Source organism: Tursiops truncatus, chromosome 10, assembly GCF_011762595.2.
Source record: "Tursiops truncatus isolate mTurTru1 chromosome 10, mTurTru1.mat.Y, whole genome shotgun sequence".
Lineage (NCBI taxonomy): Eukaryota > Metazoa > Chordata > Mammalia > Artiodactyla > Delphinidae > Tursiops > Tursiops truncatus.
The window spans coordinates 32,577,818-32,594,944 of NC_047043.1; the positions used below are offsets into that span (position 1 = coordinate 32,577,818).

The following is a 17,127-nucleotide window of genomic DNA, read 5'->3' on the forward strand; positions in this document are numbered from 1 at the left end:
ACGGGAAGTCGGGGGGGGGGGTGTGGTGGTGGTGTCAGGCAGTGACGTCACTGGGGCGCCTAGACACGCCCCTTTTCCTCGTGAGCTAGACGACTGGGCGTTCTGTTTTTACGTTATTTCCGGAGCGTCTCCCTGCTCTGGAGCTTGCGTTAGTTGGCTGCTTCACCTCGTGTGGGCTGCCGGAGAGTACTGCATTTCAGTTGTTTGATCCTCCCATCATCCTGGCCCGACACCATGGGAGTGACTTGGTAGGACTTCAAGGGATTTTGTGGGGGCGGGGCTTGCGGTCTTGAAGGCCCTCGGAACCTCCAGTGTACCCGGGAGGAGGATCGGGACCGGGGTCCGCCACCCCCCGGGAGCTGAGCAAGATGTCCTCGTGTTGTGTGGGTGAGGGGGCCACCGTGAGGGCTGCGGAATCTGCGGGACTTTTCCCTCGGAGATGCGCCCCTTCCTCCTGGAAGGCGGCAGGTAAAAGGCTTTATCTTAAGAACCCATCAATTGTCGTGTACCTCCTTCCCTTTTTCTTGGTACGTTTTGCTGCCCGTGAGGCCATAGTACTGCCCGGGGTGGAACTTTAGGGTCGGAAGTAGGATATCGGGACTAGGACCCATTTTCAGGCAGGGCTGGATGGTGGGGGATAGGCAACAGGCAGACAGTATCTTTTTAAGGTTTTCGCCTGTGTATTTTTCGCCTGTGTATTTTTCGCCTGTGTATTTTCGCCTGTGTAACCTTTTTAAGGTTACACCAGCCTGTGTATGGTCCTAGTTTGGCCATTTTAAGATCTTGGGTCTAGAGGAAAAAAAGAAGCTATTGGGAATTAGGAGATTGGGATTCCAGGCACATCACCTCTTCAGGACCTGTTTCTTACTATGTTTAATTACATGGTTGGTTTAGTTTCTATGGACTTATTATCTCTAACATGTTATAAGTCAGTGTGGCAGGGAAAGATATGGACCTAATTTTCTTGGAGGCATTAGTTCCAAAATGCTAGATTTCAGGGCTTTAAAAAAATATATATATCTTGAGCATCCTTCGGGTCAGAGAGGGCTGGAGGCCAGGGTATCTGAAGTCAGTGGCTCTAGACTTTTCATATAAGAGCCTGTGGGAACTCGTCCTCCTGGTAGCCCAGGTCTTGCAGGTTTGTCAGGGACTGCACATTTGCTTCCTGCAGTTGACTTCATGAGTTTCCTTCGAAGTCCTTTAGTGTAAGAAGGATGTGAGGAACGTGAATGAAAAGTTTGCTGAGGACTTCCCTGGCGGTCCAGTGGTTAAGACTCCACGCTTCCACTGCAGGAAACTAAGAGTTCCGCGCCTCCCTGTTTGCGGAACGTTCGCGGAACTAAGATCTGGTATGCCGCGGGGCGCAGCCAAAAAAAAAAAAGTTTGCTGCACAGAGGCATGGAACCCTGTTCTTTCAGTGCAGAAGGCAGACAGAGGGAAAGGGCTCTCTGTCGGTTGGGATGCTTCTCAAGTTTTTCAGCCTTCTAGGACTTCTGACCCCGGTAGCATTACCTTAGGGATTTTTTTTTTTTTTTTTTTTTTTGGCCTCCGCTGTGCCATGTGGGATCTTAGTTCCCCTAAGAACTAAGATCGAACCCTCGCCCCCTGCATTGGAAGTGCAGATTCTTAACCATTGGACTGCCAGGGAAGTCCCAGGGGTTCTCTTTTATTTCAAAATCAGGCACATAAGCATCGTCATCATTGCTTGTTAGTGCTTTTTCTGATGGAGAGTAGTGACAATTTTTTAGCAACAGTAGGACTCTATTTTTATAGCTTCATTTAGTTGATTATGATTGCTCATAAAGCAATGCAGTGTCTCCCCAAATTCAGCCACGTATGACTGTATTTATGATTTTTATTTAGTCATGTAGCACTTGAACTATTATTTATTTGTTTATTTAATTTATTTTTTGGCTGCGTTGGGTCTTCGTTGCTGTGCGTGGGCTTTCGCTAGTTGCCGTGAGCGGGGGCTGCTCTTCGTTGCCTTGTGCGGGCTTCTCATTGTGGTGGCTTCTCTTGTTGCCGAGCACGGGCTCTAGGCACGTGGGCGTCAGTAGGCACGCGGGCTTCAGTAGTTGTGGCACGCGGACTCAGTAATTGTGGCTCGCAGGCTCTAGAGCGCAGGCTCAGTAGTTGTGGCGCACGGGCTTAGTTGCTCCACGGCATGTGGGATCTGCCCGGACTAGGGCTCGAACTCGTGTCCCCTGCATTGACAGATGGATTCTTAACCACTGTGCCACCAGGGAAATCCCCTGAACTATTATTTATTAATGTCTTCTTTGGATTCTGTTTCTTTTCCTTAAAAGTATTTTAACAGACAACTGTATTCCTGGGGAAGCATTCTGGTAGACTGGTTAAGAGCACAGATATGGAGCCAGCTCGCCTGGCTTTGAAATCTGGTCACGCCACCCCACACCAAGCTTTGTGACCTTGTGTGAGTTATTCAACCCCTCTGTACTTCAGTTTCCTCATTGACAATGAAGAGATAATAATATTATATCTTATAAGGTTGATGTGAAGATTCAAAGAGTTAATTTATCTAAAGGCCTTTGGACACTGCCTGGCACATAGTTGGTGCTTGGTGATTGTTTCCTACCGCTCTGAAGGGGAAGCTAGTTTCACTCACCATAGAAGGAAATCTTGGAAATAACTTTTTGTTTCATTGTTTTGGTTAAATTCTTGTACGTACTGTTGCCTCTCACTCCCAAAGATTAGAAACTTGAGGCTTGCTTTCTCTTTGATCCCAGGATCCTTAGAACTTTCTGCATCAATGGAAATGTTCTGTGTCAGCACTACCCAGTACACTAGCCCCCAGCCATGTGTGGCTGTCGAACCCATGAAATGTGGGTAGTGTGCAGCTGAGGAGTTGAAGTTTTAATTTGTTTTATTCACTTAAGTGTAAATAGCCGCATGTGGCTTGTGGCTACTGTGCTGGACAGCCCACGTGCAAAGTGTTAGAGAGTTGGTAAAAACATAATAACCCCAAGTTGAGGCTTTGTCTTTGATGTAGTCAGAGCTGAAAGAAACGCAGAGGAAATCCCTTTCTCATCGTATAATTCAGTGTTACTGCATGCTCAGTCTGTATGCCACCTAAAATCTTCTCTTGAACATTGACACACATACCACACTCGGGAAATGCTGTTGCCATAGACCTGAGTCCTGAGACCTGCTCTGGTTCTTAGCAAAGCCCTCAGGGACTGTGGGCCTCTCTTTCCCTGTCTTTAAAATGAGGAGGTCTGGGTTGATGGTGTCTAAGGTAACTACTGGCCCTGATGAGCTGTGATTCTGCGGGTGAGTGAGTGACTCAATGAGTACACGTACATGATGATTTTGGTCCTCTCCCTTCCAGTGTGTCCCAGATGCCCGTGGCCGAGGGCAAGAATGTCCAGCAGACCGTGGAGCTCCTCACCCGGAAATTGGAGATGCTTGGAGCAGAGAAGCAAGGAACATTTTGTGTGGACTGTGAGACCTACCACACGGCTGCCTCTACCCTTGGCAGCCAAGGTCAGTGAGAGATTGGTCTATGGGATGGCTGCAACCTGGCGTGGAGTTAATAGACATTCATGTTCATTGAAACCTTTCTGCTCTTCTGCTGAGGGTGGTATTCGTGGACATGTGGCAGATGAGTTTCTGAATTCATTAATTTTTGGCTTCATCTCTTAGACTGGGCCTGTGTTGTAGTCTTTTTGCACTTTGCACTTTTAAAACAGTGTTTCTCAGAGTGTTGGTCACCGACGAATTGCCTCAAAATCCTCTGGGTTACTTGTTAAAGGTGCAGGTTCCTGGCGCACACCCCCACCCCACCCCACCCCACCCCCGCTTACTGACTGACTGGTAATCAGTCATAATCTACATTATAATAAGCCCCACAGCTGGTCTTCATGCCCCCTTAAAATTGAGAAGGACTCCTTTGAGGCTCAGAAGGCTTTGCATATGATTCTCTTGGAGCTTTAGAGTTTTGGGAACTTTCGTAGAAAGGCTTCCTGTTTCCCACACCTAGCCAGTGGCCTTGGCTACCTCCTTAGCATAACCTTGATCAGTGAAACAGCTTTTGTTTTAAATGCATTTCAAGGTGAGATGGGCTGTGGTTGGTGATGTTAGGGAGGTAAAGAGGATTTTTGGATAGGAATTAGGGAACCTGGGTTCTCTCTTAGTCTTGGCTCTGTAGTAACTTGATTTTGGACGGTTCCATAGCACAGTGACTAAGAGCCTAGGTCATGGAACCAGACAACTGAGTCCTGGCTCTGCCACAACTAAGTGCAACTTTAGGTTATTCCCGCAACCTGTGACTGTTCTTATGCTGGTCACTTGCCTGTTTCCCCAGGGATCCATTCCCTGCACTTCTCCTGCAAACTACATTTGCAAGGCCTCCTGTAAGTTATCTTTGGCCAGTGAGAGGCACGGGGGAAGATTCGAGGATGGAAGAAAGAGAGTCCACAGTCTCTCTCTCCCTCTCCCTCTGCCTTGGGCTGTGTCTCTGACTGTTGTTTCTTCCTTGGTTCTAGCTCCTGTTCAGCAGCCCTTGTTCCTGGCTCTCGTAACAGCACATCTTCTCTTTTTTCTTCCAGCCTTAGGGATGGTAGTGGCTCCCTGTGTTGCTAATCTTTGGGTGGCTTCACCATTCCATTCGATTTTTCAGTTATTCCAACCCCTGTACTTCATTCCCTGTATTAAATCCCCTCTAATGAAACTGTCTGGTGGGGGCTATGTTTTTTGCACCCTTCCCAATACAGTTCTCTTATCTGCAAAATGAAGATAATCACAGTATTTACCTCCTAGTGGTGTTGTGCTAGTTAAATAAGTTAATACATGCAAAGCACTTAGAACAAAGGTTGTCATGGAATAAATGTCTAGTAAATGGTAGCTAAGAACTGAACTGAATTTCATCTTCAGTAAAATTGCAGCGTTAACATTTGTTTTGACTGCAATAGGAAGAATACAAGGAATCAAAAGAGAGAACGGTTATGAAAGCATTTGGAAAACAAAACACTTGTATATAGACATAAGATAGCATGCTACTTCTGAGAAGCTCTTTGGCCTGGGCTCTGTTTTCCTCATCAGACCTTTACTTTCAAGGAACTACAGTCTAGGTGGAGAAACAGCACATTCTCAGCAGGCAGTGGGGTAGAATGGGAGGAGCTCAGAAGGCCTGGATTGGAGTTCCGGTTCTGCTGCTTTACTGGTTCCATGTCTTTAGGTCAGAAGTTCTCACATTGACTAGCGTTAGCATCACCTGGAGGGTGGGAAGGCCCTCAGATCGACCCCCCCCACCACCCCTCACGAGTTTCTGACCCAGTAGGTAGGGGGTGGGGCGGAGAATTTGCATTTCTAACAGGTTCCCAAGTGGTGGTGGGTGCTGCTGATCTGGGACCCAAATCTTTAGTTGCCTTTCGACTGTTTTCGAGACAGTAAGAACACCTGCAGACTCCCGTAGTATGAACTAAGCATGTAATCACAGTGAGTCTGCACAGGAACAGAATGCCAGATTGGCTTTGGATGTCTTTTTACTGGAGGGTTGAAATGTTTTGAACTGGATTTCTCAGATGAAAGGTGTGAATTTGCAGCAGGCAGTGGGGAGGGCGTGGGGGGAGGCTGGTGTGGAGCCTGGTGTGTTCAGGAAGTGGCAGCACAGTGGAGGCCTGTGTGGAGGTCACAGCGCCCCCCACCTGTCTCCTCACTCTTTCCCATCGCTGTGCTCTCATCCCTGCCTGAATCCCACCCTCTCTTCATAACCTGGTTTTTCCATGAAAGTTTTTCCTGGTGACTCTTGCCCACTTTGATCACTTCCTTCCCTGAAGTCTTTCCTTCCTTCTCAAGACTTCTGGTCTCTCCCAGGCAAGCACTTTCGTTTTATGGTCTTCTAAAGAGTTTTCCACCTATCTTTAGTGAGATTGTCAGCTTCTTGAGGCCAGGGGCCAAGCCCTCTGCTTGTGTGCCTCTTAAACCCTGGCACAGTGTTGGGGATAGTTTAAGTACTTAATAAATATTTGGGGTTGTGGCAGTCTGTCCATTAACTCTTGTAGTGAACAAACCTTGCTTCCCATTTTTTGCCTTCTTCCATTTTCTACTTAACTAAAAATCTATACAGCTTCCCTTCCTTCTTGAAGGAAACCTATAGTAATCAGTGAGAAAACTCATTTCTCAGAAACTGGAATGGGTGAGCTGGGATTTGAAACTGGATCTTGTGATTCTAGATCCTGAGTTCTTTGTGCTGTAGTTGTGCTGCTTGCTTCCCAAGCCGGCTAGATGTCTTAAAATACTCCAAAGGCTCCCCGTTGCCTTCAGGGTGAAGTCTGAACTTGGGCACAGGGCCTTCCCTGGCAGTCCAGTGGTTGAGACTTTGCCTTCCAATGCAGGGGCTGTGGGTTGGATCCCTGGTTGGGGAACTAGATCCCACATGCTGCAACTAAGAAGTCCGCATCCTGGATCCCGTGTGCCTCAACTAAGACCCAGCACAGCCTAAATAAATAAATAAATAAGAACAAATATATATATATATATATATATTTTTTTTTTTTTTTTTGCAGTACGCAGGCCTCTAACTCTTGTGGCCTCTCCCGCTGTGGAGCGCAGCCTCAGCGGCCATGTCTCACGGGCCCAGCCGCTCCACGGCATGCGGGATCCTCCCGGACCGGGGCACGAACCCGTGTCCCCTGCATCGGCAGGCGGACTCTCAACCACTGTGCCACCAGGGAAGCCCCAAATAAATATATTTTTTTAAATGTTTAAAAAAAAATTTTTTTAAATGAACTTGGGCATGGAAGAGAAGGCTCTGACCTCCCTTTCCAGCCTCGTGCTCAGATACTCTTCTGTGGGGCCACTTCCTATGTTTCAAAGAGGGAGGAGGCCAAGGAAGGTAGGGATGGACAGAAAAGAGAGCAGCTGCTTCATTTGGTGTGCTCAAATGCTGTTACTTTTATTTTCCTTAATATGTGATACCTGTCTGTACGAAAGACCATATGTAAATCCTCTGAGTTATTAGTCATCATCCTTAATCATCCATCTGTGAGCCCATTACTCAACTTAAGAATTAAACCATTATCCACTGTCGAAGTTCCCCGTTTGCCCCTCACCTTTTTCTGTAGAGCAGTGGGTTATACCACATGCCACCTTTTCCTCTCCCTTCCTCTCTGGAAATGGCTGTTGGCAAGGGGCTTCCCTCCACTGCCCGCCAGGACGGTTGAGGTGATGCTCGATTGCCACCTGGCTTTGTTCAGCACATTGGACTCTACTCCGCGGTTTGCTGACGAAGGTCTTGATACTGAGTAGCATCTCCGTCCCTCGCAGGTCAGGCCGGGAAGCTGATGTATGTGATGCACAATTCCGAGTACCCTTTGAGCTGCTTCGCCCTCTTTGAGAACGGCCCTTGCCTTGTTGCTGACACCAACTTTGATGTGCTCATGGTGAAGCTCAAGGGCTTTTTCCAGAGTGCCAAGGCCAGCAAGATTGAGACCCGGGGCACCCGCTACCAGTACTGTGACTTCCTAGTGAAGGTGGGCACGGTTACAATGGGGCCCAGTGCCCGAGGCATCTCCGTGGAGGTAAGACCTCGGTGAAATAGGAGCATATGTGCTGAAGGGGCTGGCTCTGCAGATTTCCACGGCCCCTGAGCAAACAGATGTTTCTACCTACCTGATTCCTGTCCACAGAGCCACTGTGCTTCCTCTCCCTGCGTCTTCTACCCTTTCTTTAATCACTCAGGGACTCTCTAACCCAAGCTGGGTTCTCAGCAGGTAGAGAGCTTAGGAAGGCTGACTTGCTGGAGAAGGGGAGGGATGGTCGGAGAGTGCGGTGGGAGCAGGTGAATTCTGATGTGGAGGGACCAGTCACCCATCACAAGGACTGGAGCAGACCAGGGCAACTTTCAGTGCAGTTAACTTTTGGGAGGTGGAAAAGTTGTGCAGCATGGGAATTCCCTGGTGGTCGAGTGGTTAGGACTTGGTGCTTTTACTGCTGGGGCCTGGGTTCAATCCCTGGTCAGGGAACTAAGATCCCACAAGCCGCCACGGCCAAAAAAGTTGTGAAGCAAAGATGTGCCTTTCCCTTTGACATGCTGTCTACTCTCATGGTGTGTGGGATGACTTCATCTTTGACGTATACACTGAAAATGACAAAGACGGAGTGTGTCAGCGGAGTGTGTCAGTAGCTGGCTTTGGGACCAGTGAGAGTCTGCAATCTACCATGGTCCCCCCCAAAATAATAAGTAAGCTACAGGGCCTGCCTTTTGAAAATTGACGATTTAGTAAAAGAGCAAGGCCCAAACACACAAACTGTTTTTGAAGTTAGTCTATAAGAAATGCCATAAAAGAGGCACAGATTGCTCTGGGAGTTCAGGCCAAAGAGAGCACTGCTGACCTTGGGGATTGTGATGCCTCCTGCAGGAGTAGCATTTAAGGAGGGACTTAAAATATAGAAACCGGGGATAGGTCAGCCCTAAGGAGCACCCCAAGTGAAGAAAAGGGCGTTAGTGGTCATTACTGCTATGACACTCCAGGGACCTCTAGAGCCAAGATTTCCTGACCCTTTTCATTTGTGATACACCTTGCATTTGCCGAGACCCACTGGAAACCCAGTCTGTTTATCCTTCACGTTTCCAACTTTTGAGTACAAACACAGCCTGGCTGTTTCTTTACTTGTTTCTCCTTATGGTTACCAGTAATTTCCCCGGCCATCTCTCCAGTGAAAAATTAGGAGAGGAAACTGAGAAAGCCTAAGATATGTGTCCTTTGGCCCCTGTCACATGGGTTGGGAAATTATTTCTTAGGGTCAGAGCCCAGGTTTTATCTACTTAGGGAGTATTGTTTGGTCTTGAAGTGACTTATGAGCACATGTGTCTACTTTACCCCCTACTGATCCCCCCAGCGCGCGCGCGCGCACACACACACACACACACACACACACACACACACACTCATACACACTCACTCTGTCTCCTGCTCTTCATTTTCTCTCTCAGAATTTTCCTGAGCTCTCCATGAATCTGCATCCAGCATAGCTGGGACTATATAGTTCTGAGATAATTCAAAGGGTCCTAAATCTGCTTCTGGGTCTTGTGCGTAGGACTGTGGGTTGATAACCCCAAGATGAGACTATCTGAGCCTAAAGGGAACTATGCTGGGTGTGTCGAATCCCTGGTGTTTGGGTTGGATATTTCCTGCGGGGCAGCCCTGTGCTAGAAGGTGTGTGTCTTTGCCTCAGGGTTGGGGAAGAGGGGCACGGGGGGCAAGAGGCGCACGAGAAGCAGACGACCTGTCCTGGCCCTCGCTTACCCTCCGTCTCTGTTCTTCTGGTCCCCAGGTGGAGTACGGCCCCTGTGTGGTAGCTAGCGACTGCTGGAGCCTGCTGCTCGAGTTCCTGCAGAGCTTTCTAGGCAGCCACACCCCAGGGGCTCCCACTGTGTTTGGGAACAGGCACGACGCTGTCTACAGCCCAGCAGACACCATGGTCCAGTACATGGAACTCTTCAACAAGATCCGCAAGCAGCAGCAGGTGCCGGTGGCGGGGATCCGTTAGTGACTGGCAGCTGCCCGGCTGAGCTGTCGCCAGGGGGACTCCACAGGAGGAGCAGGTGCTGCACCCTCAGGCCTCTGGACCCCAGAAACCCAGGGCAAACGGGAAGGTTTTCCTCCCTCTCTAGTTCCCAGCTGTGGCTTCTGTACTGGGGCTCTGGACTCCCCTCCCCTGACCCTCACACACAGCCCCCCGACAGGTGTTTCAGCTGGACTTGGCCTGTCCTCAAGAACAGTAATTACGAAGAGTGGAGAGGTTTGGAACTTTCCTGCTTTAGGGGAAAAGATAGGATGGGGGTGTCCCTGCCTCGTGAGGGTGGGGAAGGCAGTCTGTATTGCTAACTACTGGGGATTTGGTCCAGGCCCACAGTGGACAGGCTGCAGGTTGTGTTTGGGTTGGGCTGTAATAAAGGCTTCTCCCTCTGCTCAAAGGATGTGGCTGGGCCCCTCCTGGAAAAGGAGTAAGAGGCACAGCTTACTTGATGGTTATCATTTTCTGACCTGTTTGCTGAAGTGAATTGTGAGTTCACTTTTCTAGGGTGTTGCCTGAGTCCTTTGAAGTCTTCCTCTGGACATCTTTCCATTCTGTTGTGAATTATATTAAGGCACAGGCTAAGGTGCTGTAACAAGGAGAACCTAAAGTACAGTGGCTCTTAGAAGTTTATTTTTCTCTTTTCTAATAGTACAGAGGTAATCAAATGGTCCAGGGCAGATTGAACTCCACAGGGTCATCAGGAACTTGGTTTCCTTCTGTCTTGTTTAGCCACCCCTAGGGTGTTGTCCTTGGGTGAGTCAAAGTAGACATTGGCTCCATGTCCACATTCCACTGGGGAAAGAGAGAGAGAAAGCAGTTTCTTTTTTAAAGGACATGACCTGGAGTTGCTTAAATCACTCTGGCCACATCTTGCTGAAAGGAACTCTGGGACATAGGGCCTCTTACTTGGGTGGTCTTGTGCCCAGTTAAAACGCTGGGGGTTCTGTGACTAAAAGACGAAGGAGAAAATGGATGTGGGGACCCAGTTAGTAGCCTCTGTTACACGGAGCTCAATGGATGTGCCCAGGAATGTTCTTGGCTGTTACTTTGCAGAGAGTACCCCTGTAAGCAAGCCATTCGTTTATGAGTTGGACTGTGATAGGGCTGATGTGAGAGCCACTTTAGCTGGATTAGTCACATGGGAAGTCACTTCCACACCCCCTGCCTAAGTCTCAGCATCAAGACCTTTCCAGTTCTCATGCGCCCAGAGCTTAGGGTTAGACAGTTGACCTCGTACTCACACTGTGCTTCATGCTTTCCTGAGCTCTTTCTCCTCATCTCATTTGAGCCTCCAAGCTGCTCATTTGACCTACATTGTCTCCCTACCCCACTCCTGCTGCAGAAATGTTCAGTCCAGCTAGCATTGAGATACACAGAGATGGTCTTAGGAAATGTATTAATGTACATACTGCAGTATTGTCCTCAAGGATACTGTCCCTCATTGAAGGCACCTAAAGAGAAATTGTTTTCAGATCTAAGTGCTCAGATCTAAAGCCTCTGTAACAAGAATCATGCAGTGGTCATGTTTCCCTTTTAGCTTTGGCTGGCAGGAAGCTCAATTCAACTTTCTAACTGTAGGACCTATCATTTGTGTTTCTTGTTCTCACCTTCCCCTGGCTTCTTGTTTGTTTCTTTGCTTTGTTTTTACTTTTTTAAATGGAGGTATGTTTTAGATATTATTTACACATAATAAAATGCAGAGATTTTTTTATGTTTTTGGCCTTCTGATTTATGTTTGCTTTTGTCTAGATTAATCTATTTGTATTTTTCTGTAGGCTGCCTCAAATTTTCTATGAGATGAGATAGCATTTTGAACATAATGTGTTCCCGAAAATATATAGAAATTGAGTGTGGTAAATATAACCCCAGACTTATGCATTATAAAGAGGGGTTCCTTAAAAACTAAAAAAGTAGTATAAACTCCCTAACTATCTGTGCCTTTTAGACATAATCTTGACTCATAAATTTCCAGCATACTTCACTTTTGTTCTTTTCCCTTATTTTGAGCACACATTTGACCAAGATTTAAGTCCAGTAAACACCAGATCAGGCTTTAAGAATTGCCACTTTTTGTCCATCTTTGTCCTTTGCGTCAGTTAAAGAAAACTTATTGCTAAAAAAGGCGGGTAATGCAATACATTTTTTAATTAGCAAATTCAACTCCACTAGCAAAGTTGCCAAAACTGAACTGGTAACTAGTGGGAAGGGCCCAAATGTCATCCAGCTTTTGTATGTAAGTCTGAATGGGGCTTTCAAGAGTAGTTTAGGGTTGTCGGTGTATAGTTTTTGAAAGTTCAGGTTGAATGAAAGTTGAGGAGCATTTGTATAAAGGGAAAAGAGGCATGGTTATCCTCATTCTAAAAATGAAAAAAACTTAAACTCAGCTAGTAAATGGAGATGTTGTATTTTGGGTTCAAATCTGACATTCCTCCTTTTACACTAGACTGTCTTCCTGTCACTCCTTCCTTTGCTTCCTTACCCCTCTCCCTGTCTGTAGCTACCCCAAAAGAGCAGAAACCAGGACACTTCTGGGATTCTGCTAACATGTCACCTTGGTGGGTACCTTTGTCAGAGTCACATAGAAACCTGCCAACCTTGACTGTCAGAACCATGCAGGGCAGCTTTGGAGTTTACCTGGTTCTCCTTCACTGTAAGATGGGGAGGCGGTGGCTCCCAGGGGGGTCATGCTGAGAGGTGAGGCTGGAGTCAGGACCAAACTTCAGACTCAGGACTCGTGGCTCCCAGCGTGTGACAGAGGGTGGCGCCTGGACCTCTGTGTGGTGCCAGGTGATCTTAGGTGGAATGTGGAATACATTTTTGTTTCCGTACTTATGCCGTATTCTAATGTACATCAGAGCAAAGTATAACTGGCACTTCATGTCTTAGGATGAGGGTAAATAAGGTTTTTAAGAAGAGTCCGCTTAAAGGGAACTGTTAAGTTATAGTGCAGGTGATACCTGCAAAAGGCAAAATCTGGAGGAGGAAGGAGGATGCTAGAATTTGGGGAGACACTGAGTTTCGTCCACTTTGTGTATCCATTGATAGTTCCTGCTCTTTCCTCCTGTGCTGTTCTGATTCTCTGTACCTGTTTCCACGCTGCCTCCCGCTTGCCTTCCTCAGGTCTTGAATACCAAGTTGTCACATGTCCCCCACTGTATATTGGTGTCACTGCTCCACTGAGGGAATACCTAGGGACTGGCCACTCCTCCCCACCACCAGTTCTGCCCCAACCCGCTGTGTCCAGTGTTCATTCCTCAGGCTTCAGGATGAGTGAAAAGTTTTCTCTCCGAATCCTGGAGGGAGGGTGCGGGGAGCAGAAGCGTGTCCTCCAGCTGTCAAAAGTTGAGACTTAAAATATGGGAAGGGCTCCAGGCTGAACATTTTGAGGACATTCACAGTGGATTTAGAGCCAGGCAGGATGATGTGTGGCCTTTCCCTCACCACAGCCTCCCTCTCCATATCTGCTGCTGTCTGGGAACCTTGGGCAGCAGTCCCCGGTCACAGTTGCTGTGCGGAATGGCGACCGGCTGGGTTACAAGTTTGGTCCTCTCCTGGGGAGTTGCTGTTTTTGGCCTTCAGTCACTTGTGGAGGGGATTTTCCCCCAAGGTGAGAACTCTGCCATTGTGTAGAGCATTCCAAAATCAGTCTCTTGGGTTAGAAGGGACCTTTGAGGTCACACAGTTTGACCATCATTCAGTATTCACATCTTTACACCTTCCCTCCCAGAGATCATGCCGCATTAACTTGGCCTCATCTAGGGAACTCTGTTCTCCGTGTATTTCATTTTTGTCATTACCTCTGAGACAAAAAGCAAAGCAAAGCATACCTGTCTTTTCCCTTGCAGGTTGTGGAGACTGTGTGGTACTTAATGAGGGAGCAGACCATTAGTTAGGGCTATAGTATGAGCAAGCCATGACTCTTCAATGCACTGTGGGTTCTCAGCCCCTTAGGGGAGCTTCAGGAGGGCTAAGATGCCTTGAAAGTGGACACGGCTTTGTGTATACGTGCAGTTTTCTGGGAATAGGATTTATAGGGTTCATTAGAGTATTTCAAAGATCTGTGGTCCCAAAAAAAGAATCTCTAAAGGGAGTACATTGTGAAGGGAAAGAGCAGGAAGACAAAGATAAATCAGGTGTGACATACATCCGGCTGACTTACTGCAAGCGAGACCTTCCACTGACTTCTGAATCCTCACCTCGGGTCCCATCTCGGGATTTCCCTCCTTCATTTTATAGGTCTTCAGGCCTTTCAGTCAGTTTCTGGGAAGCTGAACTGTGTTCCTGCTCTTTTCTTTCCTATAGGTTCCTGCTTCTCATCTTGTCACTACATATACATACACACAACCTCTCAGAAATGAGTAGGAGCAAATATGTGTGAAGCAATCTTTATACTACTCTTTTGTGCCCCAGGAGTTACTCTTCCATTATGACACACTCCATGGGATCTGAAAATTATCCTGTTGTAGTGGCATTTTGCTTAATGAGCGTGTTTTCATTTTTCAGGATGGTGTGATTGATGAGGCAGAGAAATAGTTCCTTGCCTCTGTGATGAAATTAGCAAGTTAAAAAAAAGGATTCTTGGAACTCTCGGGGCAAAGATTCCTAATTCTCTTGTGGTCTCTGTTTTATTCCCTAACATATCCCTGTCCCATCAGATGGCATAGACCTGTTTTTAAGGTTAATCTGAATTCTACTGAGTTTTCTTTGGAGGCTTTAAAAAAGAATTTAGGGACCACATTTGTATATCCTAGATTGTCCCAAAGGCAAAAGTCAATATTGGACATCTGTTGTGTGGGAAAGGCAAGGCTAGGAATGTGGAGGTGACAGGTGTTTCGAGGCAGCCTACTAAATGGAAGAGAACACTGCTTTAGGAGACAGATGTCTGGGTGCTAGCCATAGTACTGTCCCTAACTTGCCAGGTAACTTCAATCACGTTGGCCTTTCTGGATCTCATCTGTGTAGTGGGAGTAATGATGCCCTCTTTCTGTACTTCATAAGCTTGTTGAGAGGCTCAAGGGAGAATAGATGTAAAGAGTGCTTTGGAGGCAAGGTGATGCTGTCTCTGCTCTTGCTTCTTTTTAATGGTGCTAAAGGTATTGTGTATAGTTAGGATGTTTGAGATGGGAAGCTATAGGGTTATTACTGCTTGGTAGCAGGTTAAAATTCTCCTCCAGTGCAAAGGAAATAGTTGTAATAGAGAAGAAGCAATGTGGAGAGAGAGTCCAGAGAAAGTATCTATCATACAGGTGTATTTTTGTCATCAGTGAGATCAGTGAGCACAGTTGTAGGGACCATTTCTAGAGCATGGAAATATATTTTTAATATTTACTCATAGTGTTGGGATTTTACTTGTTCTCCTACAACCTAACGGAAAAGAAGCTGAGCTTTAAAAAAAAAAAAAACAAGAGTGGGGTAGAAATGACTATATTTTCTTTGTGTAACACATCCATCCCTGTTTCCCCTCAACCCCTAAGCCTTAGTTGTGCCTGCTTCTGAACTGCTTTTTGGGTGCCAGTGTATATGGTGACTGAAGAAAGTTGTGTCTAAAGAAAGTTCAGTGTTCCTGATTCTATTTTCCATTCCTCATTGATGAACCACCTAAGCTCTTAACTCTGAAGCTACAATAAAACCTTTTTGTTAGCTATCTTGCACAGCCTTTTCATATTTGAATTATCTAAAATAGGCTTCTTATTCTTTCTGCTTCCATCTGATACACAATTCTCAAACTTTTTGGTATCAGGGTTCCTTGATGCTCTTAAAAATTACTGAGTACCCCGGAGAGCTTTTGTTTATGTAGGTTATATCTATTGGTACTTACCTTATTAAAACTCATTTATAATGAAAAATGAAAGTATTAACTCACTTAAAAGTAACAATAAACACATCACATGTTAACATAAGGAAAATATTTTAATGAAAAATAACTTTTTTTTCAAAGAAAAAATTTAGAAGAGTGGCATTGTTTTATATTTTTGCAAATCTCTTGAATGTCTGACATAATAGAAGACAGTGGCTTCTAATATCTGCTTCTGCAGTGTGTTGAAATTTGTTGTTTGGTTGAAATTTGTTGTTTGGTTGAAGAATATGAAGAAAATCCAACCTCACACAGATGTGTAGTTGGAAAAAGGGAGAAGTATAGTGATACCGTATTCCGATAATTGTGGATGCTTTTTGATACTACATCACAGCTCCGCTGAAGGTTAGTTGCAATGTGGAATCTCAAATTCTATCAGTGAACTTTTTGTACTCTATTATATTAACATTCATTGGTTTATTTTGCACTTTGAAGGGATCTTTTACCCATACACAATTTTGTAGCATCATGCATTGGTCATCTTGGAAATACTGCAGATCTTTTAAATGTTGACACATTTCATTTTGCAATATCAAACAATCATATATATTAATATCACCACCAATCTCATCAGAAAAGTCTTGGGAAGCTGTTAAGCCCACAGTGGCAGATATGTTTTCGAAAATTCTAAGTTTTGCCTGAGAGCTTGAGTTTGATCAATGCTGTCAGGCTCCATTTGTTTATTTTTGAGAAAGTATCTTTCGGATACCCAAGGCTGAATGACTGTAATTTATCTGTTAGCTGTTCTTCCAAGTAAAAATGGTATTGCATGAATTGCTACTTCAGCTCAAAATTCAGAGAAATTGCACAAGTTCTTTTCCTCAAGAAAAACATTGTAAGGAACAAAAGTGCTTTATGCCTACATCCACTTAATCACATAGAGGAGTATTATTGAAAAAATTTGTTCTTACATAAAACAAATAGTTTTTATTTTAGTGCTTCATCAAGGACTTCCTTAAAGTGACACAGATATTATTTTTTTCCTGTGAATGGGTGGCAGTGAAGAATACCTTGACTGCTAGTACAATTTAGTGCCATTGGCTTGATTTGTGATAAGGCAGCAGCAATTTTACCCATTGTGACTTTTGTATCATTAGTGCAAATGTCATCACAGTGACAAAGGCAAGTAATATCTTATTACTATGAAAATAGTTTTGATTTCAGGAACCCTCCTGAAAAAAGTCTGTAGCTACCAGGGCTCCGCAGGCCACACTTTTGAGAAGCACTGGTCTAATACATACTCACAGCACTGAGAATCACCACCCCCATTGCTATTTTGAGAGCACCCCTTCCTTCAGAAGTCTTAAGTGGCTCCAAAATACTTCACTCAAAAAAGCACCTATAATGGTGTCACGTACTTTGTTAGGGAAATAACATTGAATAAGATCCAATCTTTATTCTCCAAGAATTTTCTCGAGGGGCTGGGGAGTAAGAGGAGAAAATAGATGAGTTATAATGTAAGGTAAGAATTCCTTAAAGAAAATTATGTTAAAGGTGTTAGACAGCAAAGGGAATGCTAAATTTTAGGTCTGACTCTGAGCTCTTGAACCACGTGGCAAATCCTCACCAAATCAGTCAGTCAACCACTAGGTCTTCTCCTTTCGTCAAGTCTTAAAAGCCTAAGTTTGGAAATGTTTTCACAGGTTTGGCTCCGGGCATTGTAGATTCTTGCTTACACGTGCACATGCTGTTTCCCCCTTCTTATTTTATTTGTTGTTCTTTGGCTTTTG

The 17,127-nt window shown here is 45.6% G+C and overlaps 1 protein-coding gene across 4 annotated transcripts in view; it reads left to right on the forward strand.

The window, feature by feature from the left end:
• Nucleotides 1–98: 98 nt before the first annotated feature.
• Nucleotides 99–17,127, forward strand: part of MED20 (mediator complex subunit 20) — a 43,071-nt gene continuing 26,042 nt past the window's right edge. Inside the window, exons 1-4 of one of the 4 annotated variants that reach the window (XR_002179325.3) lie at nucleotides 99–248; nucleotides 3,350–3,504; nucleotides 7,288–7,541; nucleotides 9,298–9,568. Coding sequence is in view for 2 of the 4 variants with exons in the window: in XM_019949770.3 (XP_019805329.1) it covers nucleotides 440–468; nucleotides 3,350–3,504; nucleotides 7,288–7,541; nucleotides 9,298–9,513 (654 nt within the window). In the remaining 2 variants the exon portion in view is untranslated. Of the gene's footprint in view, nucleotides 249–276; nucleotides 469–3,349; nucleotides 3,505–7,287; nucleotides 7,542–9,297; nucleotides 15,188–17,127 lie in introns of those variants that run through there. The other 3 variants (XM_033864269.2, XM_019949770.3, XR_002179324.3) reach the window with 3 other exon arrangements.